Here is a 19382-nt window from a genome sequence, read left to right on the forward strand (position 1 = left end):
GTAGCTTTGAACGTCATATCTATCTTGAAGTCTTATTGATTATGTAGTGTTAAATGCATAGGGATGTATTTAAATTAGTAAGTTAAATGTGTTAGAATGAAATTTAAATGCACTTATACAGGGCAGATCTACAGCATGGTGAAGGTGTATGTTGGTGGAGGAGGAGAGTTACCACCTTTCCTGCCCACCACAGGTGAGTCAAAACCCATCATACTGCTTGTTTATGCCTGTCCAGTCTTATTGGGATGAACATTCGTCTGTTGTATGGCTAGGTAAAGGTTCCCCTTGACAATTTTTGTCCAGTCGTTTTCGACTCTAGGGGGCAGTGCCCATCCCCGTTTCCAAGCCATAGAGCCAGCGTTTTGTCCGAAGACAATCTTCCGTGGTCACATGGCCAGGGCGACTTAGACACGTAACGCTGTTACCTTCCCACCGAGGTGGTCCCTATTTATCTATTTGCATTTGCATGCTTTCGAACCGCTAGGTTGGCAGGAGCTGGGACAAGTGACGGGAGCTCACTCCGTTGCGTGGATTCGATCTTATGACTGCTGGTCTTCTGACCCTGCAGCACAGGCTTCTGCGGTTTAGCCCACAGGGCCACCACGTCCCTTGTATGGCTAGAATCTTTTTTTTTCTTGATTGCTTTGGAGATTTTTTCTGTACAAGACCTCTGCCTGAAGCACTTGTGCTCATCTTACTATGCACGTGGAAAATGGGAGGGGTGCCTGACAGATTTGCCACTGCACAAGAGCTGTGGTTTTAATCAGTGCCACAGAACAAAAAGAGCAGGCAAGATTTTATGTGCAAATGGAGTCTGGGATGTACTTCAAGTAAAAGAAAGTGCAGAATATTACGTATGCCTGGTAGACATTAAGTGAAGTTTTAGAAACTCTGCCCACCCAACCTCCATTTTTGTACATTTTCAGTAGAGAGCCATTCTGCATGCGCTCAGAGTCACTCCATATTTTTTAGGCTGAGACCTGTCATTCAAAGCAGGCTTAATGGCTGGCTCAAATGAAGACTGGACTACATTTCATTCTCTTTTTCCCCAAATGGGACCTTGCAGTAATGGTACCCATAGGAATAACATAAATGAATTCTATCACGGACCTCTTTGCATTGTCAGATACACCCGAGCCCATTGCAGACGAGCCTGATACAAGCTTCACAGGAAAAGATCTAGAAGTGCACTGCCTACCCTCAACCCCCACTTTCCTTTTCACAGCTGTATACAGCAGATTGCACCATTTGTTAGTCCTGTCTTCACTCCACATCCCCTGGGGCTACAGCATTAAGCCAAAAGCATGACTGTGCTTTTAGAAAAGTGCTCCACAGCAGTGTCAGGGAGCAGAACTTAGGAGATGACAGCTGGGCAGTAGGAGAAGCGGGAGAGAGGAGGGGAGTGACTTCAAAAGGCTTCCAGGGCTGCTAACGGATTAAAAGCATATGGCAGGTTCCAAGCTGGGGCCTGAACCAGCTCACCTTTCTGTTTATTCCTGCATGCTTTTGTTCAGCTACCTAAGCTGCGGACAACTACCTATAGTCAGAGATAAAGATCTAAGATTCAGAAGCATAAAGGTAACAGATGGTACCACATCAACTATGGAGAATACAGGGCAGGAAATAAATTACTATGTACTTTGCTTGGGAGTGGTACCTTCATGTTTTGTGCTTCCTATTTCAGACAAGCTGATAAAACTCTCCATTTTTTAAAGTATATACATACATACCCTTATGGCCCCTTAACAGTCTAACAAACACATTAGCTTTCTTACTTCATGAACTGCATGTCATGTTATCCTTAAAGAGCAGGAAAAGATGCAGATATAGAAAGGAGATGAAAGCAGTAAAAACAGAGAGAACAGAAATGCAAAAAGGAGACAGTGATAATTACCTTAAGAAAACAGTAATTGGGTGGTAGCACAGAATTCTTTGCATTGATGAACATAGCTGCTCAACACATGTAACATGATTGTTGAAAAAGCAAATACTTATTTTTATTTAAGGAATTGTAGATAAGAGCTTAACCTTTTGAAGAATTTTGTCCACCTGTTTTCATACTGGACACCCTCTCTTGGAAGTTCTTCTGTTAATCATTGGCCACCATGAGAGCAGTAACAGAATGACAGGGGATGGCTAAAGGTTCTTCCACTTTTTTTGTTTTTAATTACCATTTCTGATGCCAAATTCTACAACAGCAATTTTGATACCCATGTTTCACTGACTTATTGGTTAACCTTGGGCCACGATAGACTGGCATATGCTGTGCTGGAGAAGGAAAAAAATGTGGAGAAATTCCTGGGATGGAGTGTGCAGCCAGAGGTTGGGAGTTCAATTCTCTACTGTTCCTCTTTGACAGGGGCTGGACTTGATGATTCATAGAGCCCCTTCTAGTCCTGCAATTCTATTATTATTACAGTCGTGCCTCGTTTTACGATTGCCCTGCATTACGATGAAACCGCATTACGACAATCTTTTTGAGATTGCAATTGCAATCACAAAACGATGGTCTAAATGGGTTTTTTTCGCTTTGCGATGATCGGTTTTCTGCTTCAGGAACTGATTCTTCGCAAAACGACAATTTTAAAACAGCTGATCGGTGGTTTCAAAATGGCCACTGGGTAAACAAAATGGCTCCCCGCTGTTTTCTGGGACGGATTCCTCGCAAGACAGGCAGCGAAAATGGCTGCCCTATGGAGGATCTTCGCTGGACGGTGAGTTTTGACCCCATTGGAACACACTGAAGGGGTTTCAATGCCTTTCAATGGGTTTTCCCCCCGCTTTACCAAGTTTTCGCTTAACGACGATTTTCCTGGAACAGATTATCGACGTTAAGCGAGGCACCACTGTATTGTAAATTATATAGGAGTCATTAGAAATTTGCCTAGGGAGGCTGACGGCAGTATACATGATGGGGGTGTATAGGTTCATGCCCTTTTATCAACAAATACAAATAGTTGTCTTCGTGACTTTCAAGCAGCAAGATTTTGCACTTTCTAAAGTTTGACACCCTAGGTCAAGCTCATTACTCCATCCTAGTTATGGCTTCAGGCCCTTCATTATTTTGTACAGTAAGGTAAAGGTTCCCCTTGACAATTTTTGTCCAGTCGTGTTCGACTCTAGGGGGCGGTGCTCATCCCCGTTTCCAAGCCATAGAGCCAGCGTTTTGTCCGAAGACAATCTTCCATGGTCACATGGCCAGTGCAACTTAGACACGGAACGCTGTTACCTTCCCACCGAGGTGGTCCCTATTGATCTACTCGCATTTACATGCTTTTGAACCACTAGGTTGGCGGGAGCTGGGACAAGTGACGGGCGCTCACTCCGTCACGTGGATTCGATCTTATGACTGCTTGGTCTTCTGACCCTGCAGCAGAGGCTTCTGCGGTTTAGCCCACAGCACCACCATGTCCCTCTGGATTTTGTACAGTAACTAGCCTTTTTCTCCTTTGCAAACTGCAGTAAGGTAATGAGTGTTTACACACCCATACCCACCAACATTCATATCAGTTGGAGAGTACACTGCATGCATCTGATCAAGTGGCTGCTTCCACAAAAATTTAAGCAACAGTATGTTTGTTAACCTTCAAGTTGCAGCAAAACATTTTGCTGTTTCTCCTAGTGCATGTAAAAAGAGTCACAAGATTCAGCAACTGTCTCATTCAGACATACAAATTGTGGGGGAAAGCCCATTTCTGAAAGACCCTTTACAGAACCATAGAACTATACAATTGAAGGAGATCCCAATATATAAGGTTTCCCCATATGCCAGATCAATTTTAAATTAAAATTCCATATGGACATGCTGTCCCTTTTGTGTAAGGACAGTATTAATAGCAACACACCATTTGTTTTGTTTTGTTCTGTTTTATTTTGTTTTGCTCTGAATTCAGTTCCCAGGATTGTCCAGTAATTCTCTAGAATTCTGGGAACTCTAGTCAACAGATACACAATTATAGAAACCTACATTTTGCTCGCCTGGAGAAGGGCCTAGCTCCGAGGCTGCATAACCTAGTTACAGTCTTACTTCTTGTTTTTAATGTATAAGAAAGGAAGCTGCTGCAGAGATTCCTGGGAGTGGTAGTCCTACAGGAGGCACGTTCTACAGATTCTAAAGGGGAGTCAGACTACCACTTCCAGGAAGCATCATAGCAGCTTTATTTTTTATGTTAGCAACAGAAAGCAAGCTAGGCACTGGGCTAGAACTGCCAGAATTCAGCCAACGAAGTTCTTAAAGAATTCTCAGAGTTAGAATCCGAACAATCCAATGGTGCATACATACGTAGTGGTAATAATAGTACAGTACTGTAGTAGTAGTAGCAGTACAAGTAAAGTTCATGCTTCATATTCAGAAGGTCCCAGACTTAATTCACAGGATTGCAAGATATGGCTGGAAAATACTTCTGGCTGGAAAGTTGTTGCCAGTCAGTGTGAAGGAATGACAGATCCATCAAATCTATTCTTATAGGCAGCATCTTTTCCTTCCTCTGAATACATTGTGTGTGGACTTTTTTTAAAGTACTCCTTTGCATGGCTGAATTTTTTTAAAAAAATGTGATGTATAATATCTTTTGCATACTTTTCAAACTATATACATTGTACACGTCCACCTATTGACTGAAGCATGCCTGAAAGCTATTTTCAAATGTACCCGTTCTGAATGTTTTCATTTTACCAGATGTGTATCTTTCCTGTTCATGCTACCAGTGTTGAAATGTGCACATTTCTGAATGCTAAGTGTGTCTGATTCACATCCATCCAAATAGTTCCATACCAGCAAAATACAACACAATATAATACACTGTGAGGAATTAATTCCCTGTGAGCTCCATAGCACTGACTTCCAAACGGCCAAAGGACTGCTGAACAAAGTAATTTGACAAAGCATAATACATTATAAGAACAGTACTGTAGTCACAAGAAAAAAAATGGTACTAAAGAGTGGGTGTTTAGTATCGTAAAATGACAGGATTCCAACATGGAATCAAAGACTATTAGCAGGAATCAGGTACCTGATGAAATGCTGTAATTGAGAAAATCAGTCACAGCATGAACTTTAACAATTTGAGTCAACATGCAAATTAACCTTGGGCAGATAAGAAGTCATATACATTTTAAGTGGCAGGTATGAGCACATCCCATTGCAAACAATTATGTCTGCAGTTAATTGAATTCAGATATACTTTGCTATCTAGTTTCATTTAGATTCACTAAGCTACATAATTTATATGCAAGTACAAACTCATTAGCCTCTGGCTCTAGAATTATGTATTGAAGTACCTTGTCCCAGGTCACAGAAAGAGTCAACAGCAGAACTGGAAATTAAACCCAAGAGCCCCAAACTTTGCACTTCTCTATCCTAATATATATATATATTTTAATTTAAATGTTATTACAACACTAGTAAATGAGTAATAAAACCTCCTGTTACTTGCAAGACTAGTAAAATCTCCTTTCGTTTCATTATTTAATGTCATATCAGATTTTATTTACCATACTGTAAATAATTTAAGTTGCCGTACTACACATTCAAATATTGTTTACCAGGGATAGGGAACTGATTTTAATGGGCTTCTCCAAATCCACAGCTGAGCCTATTAGAAGGATCAGAATATCAACATAAAGAGGCAGGAATGGACAATTTGCCAGTCAAGGCTACATGCATTCATGCATACATACACAGATAAGATTATTATAATTCCTCTGCTGTATAAGAGCAGCAAAAACTCAGCACATATTTTCCTCCCATTACTCTATCCCTGTCTGGAAACAGCTTCACCTGTTCAGTTTCAGCCCATTTTGAAGCTATTCATAGCAAAGAATTCAGAAAGGAAAAGTGTGTGGCAAACCTATTCAGTCATCAGCATGACCACAGCCTAAGTCAATCTAACCTTCAAAAGTTGCTATGATACTGTTTAAAAATACCTATGCTTCTCTAGAAGTCATAATCATCAAACAGCACAAGAAAGCCAGGCATTTCCACATGTTCCTTTATATTTCTAGTTTCCTGATCCCCAAAAGATCTTTTCTCCCATATGTTTTGTACCAGGATGAATGCAGACATGTTTAATTTTTGGCTGATCTAGAAATCCAAATGCAGTCCTACTGATTTTGGAATTGCTCTACTGATATCATTTTCTAAGTCCATCCATACGTCTTACACTGTTTATATTTTAACACCTCAGTCTGGATCTATTATCAAACTTGTGAGCAGTGCAAAAAGCAGGAACAATTCTGCATTACTATAACTGCACAAGCGTGCATCTATAATATTGTGCAGGAGAGCAAATCAATATTCTACAAGGCAATTCTAAAAATAGGGACAGCCCAAGCAAAAAATTATAACTTTGAAACTGGGCTTGGAATCAGCACCAGATTTGGCATAGGGGTAGCAGGCAGTCTGTCCTTGCTCTGTGCTAAAGTTTAGGTAGCCTTTTTAAAAAGAAGTAAAACTGTCCTCTGAAGATGCCGGCCACAGAGACTGGTGAAACATTAGGAAGAACAACCTTCAGAACACAGCCAAAGAGCCCGAAAAACCCACAACAACCATTATGTTTTCTGTCTGTTTAGAAATAGGTGACTCCAAGCAATTTCATATTTAAAATAGGTAACATAAATAGAAAATACCAATCTTGCTTATCTTAAAAGAAAATCTTAAATCCCACCCACTCTTTTATTTGAGAGAATCCAGGCTGCAAGAGCTGAAATATTGATCCTCAAAATCGGCCTTTCAATAGAAGAGACTTGCTAGTAACAGATTCATGAAATGATATAATGTATAATTTATTGGTGGGGAAGATATTTAGACAGTTACGGGGCAACTAAAGAAATAGATTGAAAAAACAGGTTTTCTTTAAAGAAAAGAAAAGCATGTTTGCTTTTTAAAAAAATAATGGAATGGCAGTTCTCCAGAAAGAACATTTTGCCATGTATCTTCAGGGAATTAGTATACCATTCTGTAAGGCATATTCAAACTTTTTCCCCTTAAGTCAGAAAAACAGATAGCAGTTGTGTTCATTATAGTACTTTCAGTCAACGTTCTCTCAAAATTTCTGAGTCCAAACAGTCTCCTCACCAAAGTTTTCAAAAGGGGAAATCAATTCCAGGTCTGGGCAATCAGATCTTCTGACTCTGACAATCAGGACTGAATCATCTAACTCTTACCTAACTTTTAAAATTCTTTTTGGCCAAACAGATTTATCAGAATCATGCTTGCAAAAGGATGTGTCTGGTTCTAAAAACAGAGACACAAAGATTTTTTAAAAAAAGATATTGAATTTTAAAATATATATATATTAAGAAAGAATACAAAACAAACATTCAGAAGCTTATTCATCTAAGCTGTGAAATTACTGATTTTTGCTTTGTGGCTGGGGATGGTCTTTCTTGATATTAGAAGAGCTTTGGTGCCTATATCCTGTCATAGTCTCCAGCTGACATCTCCAGTTGGTTCCTCAACAATTTTGATCATCTTGTCACTATACAACTGCTTGGTAATTTAAAAAAAACAACCAACTCCAAAATGTTATGTGCCATCAACTCAGTTCCAGTGTGTGGTGACTATATGAGTTAATGGCCACTGAAATGTCCAATCATTAACAGTTCTGCTCAGATGTTGCAGACCGACAACATGTCAGGTTGCTCTTTCTTCCTTACACTTTCCTAGCAATATGAATGCATATAATGTTTCATTTTGCAAACCTCATGCTGACAACCCTGTACAACATGCTCAGTATGAATTTTTTTCTAAATTAAAAAAAAGGTGGGGCCAGCCATTATCTTTCAAGATAAGGAAGATTGGTCTTTTTAATTAATATAAACTGTTTTAAATCTGGAGTCTTTGGGGGGGGTCATCTGTTTCTGAATGGGGGAATAAAACAGATACTTCAAAAAAATCATAACTCAAAAATCCTTTGACTAAACTTCCCCTGATTTGGCTCAGAACAGGAGCAGATTGTCTACTACCACTGTGCCAAATGTGGTGCTGATCCAAAGTTTCAAAGTTAAACAATTTTGTTTGGGCTGCCCTTGATTTTTAGAATTGCCTTGTACAACGTTTGCTCTCCTGCACAGTAAGAAAAATACTTTCATGTAGCTATAATCTACATTCAAGATGCTCTAAATCTATGCTCAGTTCTGGAAACAACATTTTAATATAGAAAAACTAAAATGAGGACATAGAAAAGCTAAAACTAAAGGATGTTGAAAAACTAAAATGAGCCCAAAGAAGAGCAAAGGTATGGCAATGAAATGGCAAAACATGCTGTAAGAAAAAATTGGCAGAACTGGATCAATTTAGTGAAGATATGAGTGGGGAACCACATCATAATAATAGCAACATGCTGTCAAGCTCATTCTAAGGTATGGTGATTCTTTCAAGGGTTTCCTACATATAGAAAACTCAGAAGTGCTTTACCAGTCCCTTTTTCTAGGGCACCTAGGAACCACATGGCTTGATCAAGGCAACACAACCTGGGCTACACAGCCTAGCTCTTCTCCAGGACTGAACTGAATTCCCAGCCTCTGGCTACCAAGCCAGATACCCTACCCAGTGAGCTATCTAGCTGGCTAAGGGCATGATAACACTATACAAATATCTGAAAAGCTGTAACTTAGAATAGGCCAAAAAGTGGCCTTCTGCTGCCCCTCAAGACGAGACTAGATCTATCAAACGATATTTCAAATATTTCAGTGTTTGACAACACTGCTTGAGATGGTCATCAAGTACAGCTAGGATAGCAACTTTTTTTCTTAATCAAGCACAAGGTTTTTGGACTAACACTCTATATACCGTTCTACAGCCTCTCAGAATTTTTCAGTGATCATGCTGTCTGGGGCATTCTGTCCAGACAACTTTTCCAGGTTGGCATAGATGGGTCACAAAGCCTGATCCACCTCAATAGGTCTAGCACACAAATGAGTGGGCAAAAGAGTGCACAATCACAACACTTTTAGCCAGGACTCTGCTGAATTAGGAGTTATTTTACAAAGGATGATATTATGTGAAAATGCTGTGTTTTCCAGTCTTGGCAGGGGCAATTCCAAACAACTGAGTCATGCAATCTGTAACTTAAACTAAATGAGTCTTGTGAGTTGTAACAAATTCCATGTGCATATACATAGAAACTACCATGAATATAGATCTCCACAATAAGTGGAGAGTGAGGATGCTTGTTATGCTCAACAGATGTCTGCCTACAGTTTCTGAGGGAGCAGAACAGGGACTGAAGTAGGTCAATATGTATATACATGGTTTGTTCTAGGTATAATATATTATGATAGGAATCTACACCATCAGTGATATGTAATGGTACATCTCCCTCTCTAATCTGCCACATCAACATTGCAGTTTAGTATGACTAGCCAGAGATAATTAACCACTAGAGGCAAAGAAGAACATGGCACCTATTCCCTTTCCAAATACAAAAACAAAAAACAAAAAACAGCTGGCCTAGAATTTGACTCTTTCTTCACTGATGGTGAAACAGTAATCTCCATTGCATATGAAGCAACATGGTAAGTGTAGCAGTGCACAACAGGCTGTGAGGTACATCACTCTCTCCTCCAACATTTTGCTGGTCTTCCCACCATCTGCTCCCTTAGGATACTGCCTTAGACCTCCCCAGTGATAGGCCTGGCTCTCCTGTTTAGGATACTTGAAGATAATTTTTCAAAAGTGATCACTGTGCATGCCACAATACAGATCTCTCTCTCTCTCTCTCTCTCTCTCTCTCTCTCTCTCTCTCTCTCTCTCTCAGAACTGGCACTGATAAGGCAAGTTTGTCAGGATTTTTCTGCATTTTGATATCCTACCAATGAAAAAGAAAAATGAAGAAGAGAATGAGTCAAAAGAAATATATGGATATACCACAGAAAGTGATTCTTCTTTCTAACCCCATTAAATGTTCCTGCAATTACAGTATATCACAGAAGTGAGTACACCCCCTCACATTTCATAAACATTTATTACTGTATATCTTTTCTTGTGACAACACTGAAGAAATGACACTGCTACAATGTAAAGCAGTGAGTATACAGCTTGCATAACTGTACGTGTGCTGTCCTCTCAAATTAATGCAACACACAGCCATTAATGTCTAAACCTCAGGTAACAAAAGTGAATACTGTACACCCCTAAGTGACAATGTCCAAAGTGGGCACAAAGTGTCAATATTTTTTGTGGTCACTATTATTTTCCAGCATTGCCTTAACCCTCTTGGGCATAGCGTCCACCAGAGCTTCATAGGTTGCCACTGGAGTCCTCTTCCACGCCTCCATGACGACATCACAGAGCTGGTGGATGTTAAAGACCTTACACACCTCCACTTTCCATTTCAGGATGCCCCACAGATGCTCAATAGGGTTTAGGTCTGGAGACATGCTTGGCCAGTCCATCATCTTTACCCTCAGCTTCTTTGGCAAGGTCATTTTGGAGGTATGTTTGGAGTAGTTATCATGTTGGAATACTGCCTTGCGGCCCAGTCTCCAAAAGGAGGGGATCATGCTCTGCTTCAGTATGTCACAGTACATGTTGCCATTCATGGTTCCCTCAATGAACGGCAGCTCCCCAGTGCCGGCAGCACTCATGCAGTCCCAGACCATGATACTCCCACCACCATGCTTGACTGGAGGTGCAACACACTAGTCTTTGTACTCCTCACCTGGTTGCTGCCACACACGCTTGACACCATCTGAACCAAATAAGTTTATCTTGGTCTCACCAGACCACAGGATATGGTTCCAGAAATCTATGTCCTTAGTCTGCTTGTCTGCAGCAAACTGTATGCGGGCTTTCTTCTGCATCATCTTTAGAAGAGGCTTCCTTCTGGGACGAAAGCCTTGGAAGCCAATTTGATGCAATGCGTGACGTATGGTCTGAGCACTGACAGGCTGACCCCACCTCCACCCCTTCAACCTCTGCAGCAATGCTGGCAGCACTCATACGTCTATTTCCCAAAGCCAACCTCTGGATATAATGCTGAGCACGGGCACTCAACTATTTTGGTCAACCATGGTGAGACCTGTTCTGAGTGGAACCTGTCTTGTTAAACTGCTATGTGGTCTTGGCCACCGTGCTGCAGCTCAGTTTCAGGGTTTTGGCAATCTTTTTATAGCCTAGGCCAGTGATGGCGAACCTATGGCACGCATGCCACAGCTGGCACGCAGAGCCCTTTCTGTCGGCACGCAAGCCATAAGTCACGAGATGGCTACTCCCCCCTCCCCCCCCGCAGCCAAACCTGAGCAGGCGGCTGCACTGCGGTGCTGGTACCCAAACAGGTGGCAGGTCAGGATCTGGAGCAGCTGGTGCTGGCGGTGGATCCAGAGTGGGGTCTCAAGGCACCTCCATGCCCGGGATTCCCCTTTCCACAGCCACTTCCAGTTTCGCCACTGCCACTTCCGGTTTCGCAGTGATGGCACACACACCCCTGTTTCTCCCCCCCCCATTTCGAGGAACGCGAGCCCAAAATGGTTTGCCACCACTGGCCTAGGCCATCTTTATGTAGAGCAACAATTCATTTTTTTCCAGATCCTCAGATAGTTCATTACCATGAGGTGCCATGTGGAACTTCCAGTGACCAGTCTGAGAGAGTGAGAGCAATAACACCTGCTCCCCGAGACTTGTGACACTAACGGGTCTCATGACACCAGGGAGGGAAAATGGGTCCAATTTGGACATTGTTACTTAGGGGTGTACTCAGTTTTGTTGCCAGTGGTTTAGACATTAATGGCTGTGTGTTGCATTATTTTGAGGGGACGGCACATTTACACTGTTATACAAGCTGTATACTCATTGCTTTACTTTGTAGCCAAGTGTCACTTCTTCAGTGTTGTCACATGCAAAGATATACTAAAATGTTTATGAAATATGAGGGGGTGTACTCACTTCTGTGATACACTGTATATATGAGTCCCCAATTCCTAGACATACAAACATATCTAAAGACACACAATGTATCTAATGAGGTGTGTTCAGAGCTTAGAAATGTTACTTTCTCAAGTTCTGCAGACCTTCACCAACACAGCAAAATCAGACTATGGGGAAGGGGTGCTATCTTGATGGCCATTTGCTCAATACAAGCAATCCAGAATGAGAATCCCAACACAGACTTGTCCAGAATCTGCTTGAACTAACTGGTCCCATCAGCAGGAAATTTAGATGAATTCATCCATTTGTGAAGTGTATGTAATGACTGGACCAATGTTAGAAAATGCTTTCTTAACTTTTATTTGTGAACTAAATCCAAGCCAACCAAAGGGCCATATGTGACTTAGGAATTGGACTTTACATTTAAGCCTCTGTACTGAGAGCAATGTTCTTCAATGGTGATGAAAGGTGCCCATAGCATTTCAAATAAGGAACAGATTCATTCTTCCACAGTAATTCTGAAGGGAAAAAAAGCCAAGTTAAACATTTTAAAAGCCTCAGATTCATAGTCCCGGAATACAATAGCTTATACAGTATATGGTGTTTCTTTGGAGAAAAAAAAAAAAAAACAACCCTCAAAAGTTGTATACCCAACTGCCAGCTTTTGAAATTTCAGCTCTTAAATTCTAAGCTGAATGCTTTACTCAGCACATCAGTCAAATGAGGGTTTCCTTCATTCAATGCTGGAAGCAAATCTTATTTTGATACCACTTTGGCTCCAGAGTTTTTCATTACTAAGAAATACTACTGTACTTATGGAGAACCTTTGGCCTTCCAGATGACTTTGGCCTTCAACAGCCTTCAGTCCTACTCTGTAGGGCCAATGGTAGAGAACTCAGAATTGAAGTCCAAAATATCTGAAAGGCCAAACATTTCTAACCACAGTAAATGTTCCTGTAATGAAGCTAGTCCCCTAGCCCCAGACATACTAACATATCTAAAGACACACAATATATCCAATGAGGTGTGTTCAGCCGGAGAAGCTGGAACATTAGTCAACCTACAATCTTGCTTCTAGTTACTTGGGAGAATGCCAGAGTGAACTAAGCATCGTTTACTTCTGAGTAGACTTTATGTATGCCAGTATTTTCACTTAGTGGGAAAATAAAAGGTAGGCAGCTTATTTTGTAGAGAAACATTTCTCAAAGCTTTGCTACCCTATGCATGATCTGCTTTCAATCACTTAGCTTACTAATTCCACCTCTTTACCACTCCTTGAACAAAACTGGAAAGATTCTTACAGTGGATACCTGCTTCTTATGTCTAAACAACTGCAACCATTTACCACAAATTATTCAGATATATTATTTGGAAAATGTCCTTTTAAGTAGGCCACAAAACAACATAAAAAGAATCAAGTATATATATGAAAGTTCCAGCTTTACATGGACTTCTTGAACATTCAACAGATTCTTCTTCCACAAAAATGAAAACACACTGAGTGGGAGATCCCATTACAAATGCATAATAGTAAACCACAAGCTAAACATGAGTCAGCAGTAAGATGTGGCAGCTAAAAATGTTTTAATGCAGTTCTGGGCTGCATAAACAGAAATAAATCTGGAAAGCTTTGTCCTGTTATGGCACTCAGAACTTCAGAAAAGGTTTTTTTTTTTTTAAGACTCTCATGCTGGCAAAGGGATTCTAGGAGTTTTAATCCAAATTAGTAACTTTTCTAAGAACTATTGATTAAGGAGGGAATTGTCAAACTGGAGGAAGGCAATGTACCTGGAGCACATGTTCTGTGACATAAGGTAGGACACGAACATGTTCAATGTGGAACTGTGAATGTTGTGTGTTGATAAACCCTTTCAAATATCTGAACGGCTTTCAGAGAGATGTAGGAGCAATTTTTTCTTATGCTTTAGTGGATGGGACCCAAACCAAACCAATAGGTATAAATGACAAAGAAATGTGTTTTGTTTATTTATTTTTAAAGCCCTCTGAAGGTTTTTGGAAGTTTGAAGGCTAGTTCTTCCCAATTTATAGCCAAGCAACTGCTCCTAAAGGAGCAGAAAATGACCTCTGTAACCATCCCTCCTCCCTACTCTCAGTGGTTTTTTTGTTTGCCTGTAGTGGGCTGCATTTCATCCACCCATGATCTACAGGAAAAGATCATACCACTTTCAACCTCAGCATCAGTTTTGAAAAGACTGGACTCTTCTCTCGACTGAACAAAAGGGTCAACATGTGATATCCTTTCAGAGACTAGGAAGCAGTGTTATAGAGTTGTTGTTCCTAACAGCATATCCATTTCATTTTCCTGAGCAAACTGCTTTTATTTTAATTTTGTATGACCCATCAAGAGAGAGCTATCTTCCATAGTGGGCTGAGAATATCTCATGTTCAAATTCCCATTCATCCATGATGCTCCTTGAGGAAGACTGCCAGGCAGCAGCATCCTGCTCCCTTATACCTGAAGAACTCAACCTAAGACTAAGGAGTGGGCCCATTCTGATGACAGAACAGAAATAGGCCCTTGAGATGACACTGAGGTGGATCAGGCAATGGTTGGAAGTGGGACTGAAACTGCTTAGAACCCAACCGATAGTGGAAAAGTACATGAGAAACATCAAGGTAAATCGGTGCTCTACCACCTGTCTTTTTCCAAGGTGCACAATGCATGGAAGTCATATCTTCAGCAACTCCTTCCCTAGTCTCCGCCCTCTTAATTCAGATTTTATGGTGTGCTGATATTATGCAAGCACATACACCTCCACAATGAGGAAACAAATCCTGATGCTAGCTGGGAGTGGTTGAAGATGGGGGTCCAGGTTTTAAAGACACCGAATACACTAAAATCAAAACTCCTCTTCCTTGAGTACCAATTGCCTTGTTTCCTTCCCTGAAGTTCCCAAGAAGCACAACAATCCCCTGAGACCTATGGTCTAGGCATGTGCAAAAGTAAATGTATAAGAACAGACTAAATCAGGGATATTTATGCATTTCTGAGGCACCTCGGAAGTGGAGAAAGAAGTTACATTTCACCTCCTCATGGTGGAACACACTGCAGATTGGTTGTTGTACGTTTTTAGGGCTGTTTGGCCGTTTTCTGAAGGTTTTTCTTCCTAACGTTTCACCAATCTCTGTGGCTGGCTTCTACAGAGGACAGGAATTAGAACTCTGTCTGTGTTCTGGTGTAGTTTGTGGGTTAGTTAAGTATTTATGACAGTGGGATCAGCTTTTTGTCCTTTTCAGGAGACTGGGTGATTATGGTGATCAGGGTGTTTTTTATTATGGGTGTATTATTGTGATAAGGGGGAGAGATGATCTGTCACTGTGATTGATGAGCGTCGTTAGTTGGTCTTTTGTGTGCAGTGATCACCTGTCCTTGTGGCTGGGTAGAGTTCACTGACCTTTTGCAGGCTGTATTTTTCAGTGCTAGAAGCCAGGCTTTCTTGAGTTTTAGACTTTCTACTTTTTTGTTGAAACTCTGCTGGTGTTTGTGGATTTCAATGGTTTTCCTGTGTAGTGTAACATAATGATTGCTGGTGTTGTCCAGTACTTCTGTGTTTTGAAATAGAATTTCATGTCCAGCTTTTTACAGGGCATGTTCAGCTAATTTTTCCGGTTGTTTTAGTCTACAGTGTCTCTCATGTTCTTTGATTCTGGTGTGGATGCTGCGTTTTGTGGTCCTAATATATACCTGGCCACAACTGCAAGATATCCGATATACTCCTGCAGTGGTGAGGGGGCCCCTTTTGTCCTTAACCCTAACCCTAACCTACAACAACCATTGGATCCTGGCAGTGAAAGCCTTTGATAATACATTACAGATTCTTCAAATTTATCTACAGTATTTACAATATTTATACCTGACTTCCCTCTCAAGAGGACCCAGGGTGGTAAACAATATTAAATTAATACAAAATTTAAAAAGAATGAACCAGATATAAAGTGGATAAAAACAGTTCAAGCTGTTTCAAAATGCATTAAAACAAACAAACAAACAAACACAGCAGCCCCATCTTTAAGAACCAGTTACTAAGGAAAAGCCTGCTTTAACAGAAAAGTATTTGCCTGTCTGAGGAAGCACAGCAAAGAAGGGAAGAGAACTCTACTACCTGGGATCAGTAACATAAAAAGTGCTCCCTCATGTCTTCCACAAATGCAACTCTCTTGATTTTAAAAGATGGCTCATAAAGGGAGATGCAGTCTTTGAGATAGCTTGTACCCAAGTCATTTGAGGTTTTAAAGGTCAAAAACAGTACTTGAATCATGCCTCAAAATGGACAAGCAGCTAATGGAGCTGCTGTAAACAGGGCAGTTACACCTGTAACTAGCTCTACTTCACAATCTGGTTGTGGCATTGCTATGCTGAAGTTTCCAAGTGAAGCTGGCAAGAAATGGATCTACATCATCTTTCTCACCCAGGAACTCTTGGAGCTGAGAAGCCACCACATGCTCCTATACCATGCCCAAGAATGGAATATTTGAGATTAATTTATCCATGGAATTCAAAGAGGGCTTTTTCTCAGGTCCTGTACTCCCATTTAATCATGCTGGTATCCTGCCCCACTGTAGGCAGGCATTCAACATTCCTCCTACCCATGTGGCCAGTCCCCCTTTAGCAGCTTTTATAAGTCAGAAAGGGCAAGAGTCCATCAGACATGTGGTGCCTTGCGCCTCTCCAAGGTTCCTGTCCACATCTTCAGGGTGCAAGCATTAAAACATATCCAGCAACAGAAGACTAGCAGGAGACAAAGTTACATTCAACTACAGCAGCTAAGTCAAAGCATTATTGTTTCTCTCTAGTTGTTGTAAACTGCCCAGAGTGGCCTTGGCTGCCAGATGGGTGGTATAGAAAGCAAGCAAGCAAGCAAGCAGATCTAAACAGTTTTGGCTGAATAACCCATTTGGCATTTGTACAGTCAAAAGATGGCTGCACAAATTTGAATTGAGGAAAAGACAAATCAAAAGGAACACAGAGCTGCTGATGAACAGCAGAATTCCATAATAAAGCCCAAGATCTCCATGGACACTTCCACCCTGAGGTAACTAAGGAATGGTCCGACTGATGACACTGCATGCTATATAGGAAATCCTTTGCCAACCATTCTAAAGAGAAAACCTTGCACGGCGATTTAGACAAATGTTTTGCATTCTGGAATCTTTTTGTAGCTGCTTTGTTCTCTCAGTCAGTTTAGTTTAAAAAGGTAAAGGTTCCCCTTGACAAATTGTCCAGTCGTGTCCGACTCTAGGGGGTGGTGCTTATCTCCGTTTCCAAACCGTAGAGCCAGCGTTTGTCCGAAGACAGTTTCCATGGTCGCATGGCCAGTGCAACTAGACATGGAATGGCATTACCTCTATTTATCTACTTGCATTTTTACATGCTTTCGAACTGCTAGGTTGACAGGAGCTGGAACAAGCGACAGGAGCTCACTCCGTTGCGTGGATTCGCTCTTACGACTGCTGGTCTTTCGATCTTGCGGCCCAGAGGCTTTGCAGTTTAACCCACAGCACCACCACATCTGTTTAGTTTACATAGCTCTAAAAAGCAAAAGTGTGCTGCTTATACACTATCACATTCTCTGGGCAGTTTGCAATTTAATTATGCAGGCTACACATTGCCCCTCTTCCCACAAGCTGGTTACTCAGTTTCCTGACCTCGGAAGAATGGAAGGCTAAGTGAACCTTGAGCTGACTCCCTGGCCCTAAATCTGGGTTATGAACAGAGTTTTGGCTGCAGTACTGCAGTTTAGCCACTGCACCATGAGGCTCTTTACTGAAATGTTACATTATTAGGATGAAGTGTTAATGTGATTGTGGAAGGATGATGGTTGTATGAGCTTTGAGTGGGTAGGTCATATAATTAGTGCCCCCTACAATCTCATAGCCATTTGCATTCCCCAAATTTCATGGGATTTTTTTTTCTAGCAGAGATCTGGGAACAAACAGATAATACAGTACTAAGGTTCAATTGAGGAAGCAGAGAATGATCTGCCACCTTAAGCTCCCTGAAGAAAAGGGATATAATGTAAATAATAAATATTATTTTAATATGTATTCCCTGTCCTTGCATCATTCATTCAATATGCAAGGCAGCTTAAATACAGCACTTAAAAATATAAATTATAGTGCTAAAAGCACATTTCTCTAGTGCTTTGAACAATATTTATGGGAAGAGAGGAGGAAAAACTAGCTTCTGCTTTCAATGCAAAACCACAGCCAGATCTCAGCAGAAGCAAGTGAACTGTAGATGAGCCAAGAATTGCAGCAGTTTACTTGATGTTCTTCTTTTTCCATAAGCACGTAATCGACACATACACATCATCAAGCATCACCATGTACCTTTGGAAAGGAAAAAATTCTAGAAGAATACCTACCTAAAACATCTTGAAAATGCCTTTTAAGGTGATAAACGGTATGAACATGAAGGTTACATATAGAGGTGCCCACATGGAAATGATAATCACTGGAATATGCGAATGAGCACCACTGACATTTAGGAAGAAAGCAGGGTGGGTTTGATTTAAATCAAGCTGATTTAAATTTTTAAAAATCAGATATTTTGGATGATTTCAATCAGAAAGTTATCTTAAGCTGATCCATCAAATTTAGCACTGTCTACAAAGTAAACTGGCAATGACTTTGCAGGGTTTCATATGGGAGTCTTTTTCGCCCTCCTTGTGGAGGTGCCAGTGGCTGAACTCAGGGCCTTTAACATATAAAAAGCTGGTACTTTACATCTAATCTACAACCCTGCCCTTAACTGATGTACAGATAGGAATGTTGCCCTGCAAAGTGTGAATTGCCTAGCAAAAGCATTCTGTAAAGCAACGTTGGTAGGTCTGGAAATTGAAAAAGCAGCAAACAAATTTAGTCATTCATTTAAAATATTATTGACCACAACTTTCCACTTAAAATAGGCCCAGTGCAATACAATTGCCAGAAATTCACTTCTAGTTTTTTTAAATGGTTTGTTGTTGTTAAATGGTCCATTGGAGTTCTAGAAGCTATTTTAAGGGTGGTCCGTTGCTCCTGAAGGCTTCCATTGGTGATAATTCACCTTCTTCCATTAGAAAAAGAAGAAAGCACAAGGAGAGCACAGGCTGCAAAATAGCCCTGGGGCAGGAGGCCACAACTTTGCCCATTCTTCTTCTATAAGCGATTTTTAACAAAGATTTTATTTTGTTAATCATCATCATCAGGGCTTGAAAAATGCATTCATCCACTCGTCTGCGATAAGTGAAAAATGCTGCTTGATGAGTCACAGCTCCCTGCCTGCCTGCCTCCTTCCCCTCTGCCTCTCTCTCTCTCTTTCTCTAATCCTGCAGTCTTGTCCTCCCCCCCACCATTGCAAAAGGAGAACTGCCCTCTTATCGCAGCACATGGAGATATAGCTCTGCACGAGAATGTAGAGTAATCCCATGCTGGAGAATACGGAGTTTCCCTGCTCCCAATTTCAACCGAATAAGGACACATCCTGGGGTGGAAGGGAACTGTGGTTCTTTAA

General features: G+C 41.0%; 1 protein-coding gene across 6 annotated transcripts in view; it reads right to left on the reverse strand.

The window, feature by feature from the left end:
- The window catches only part of EYA2 (EYA transcriptional coactivator and phosphatase 2), a 178787-nt gene that overhangs the window by 106393 nt on the left and 53012 nt on the right, over positions 1-19382 (reverse strand). Inside the window, exon 1 of one of the 6 annotated variants that reach the window (XM_078392692.1) lies at positions 1895-11023. The exons of 4 other annotated variants lie outside the window; for them this stretch is intronic. In XM_078392692.1, the coding sequence (XP_078248818.1) occupies positions 1895-1938 (44 nt within the window). In that variant the 5' untranslated portion in view covers positions 1939-11023. Of the gene's footprint in view, positions 1-1894; positions 11166-19382 lie in introns of those variants that run through there. One more of the 6 variants, XM_078392693.1, reaches the window with a different exon arrangement.

The sequence above is a fragment of the Pogona vitticeps genome, chromosome 4 (genome assembly GCF_051106095.1).
Source record: "Pogona vitticeps strain Pit_001003342236 chromosome 4, PviZW2.1, whole genome shotgun sequence".
Lineage (NCBI taxonomy): Eukaryota > Metazoa > Chordata > Lepidosauria > Squamata > Agamidae > Pogona > Pogona vitticeps.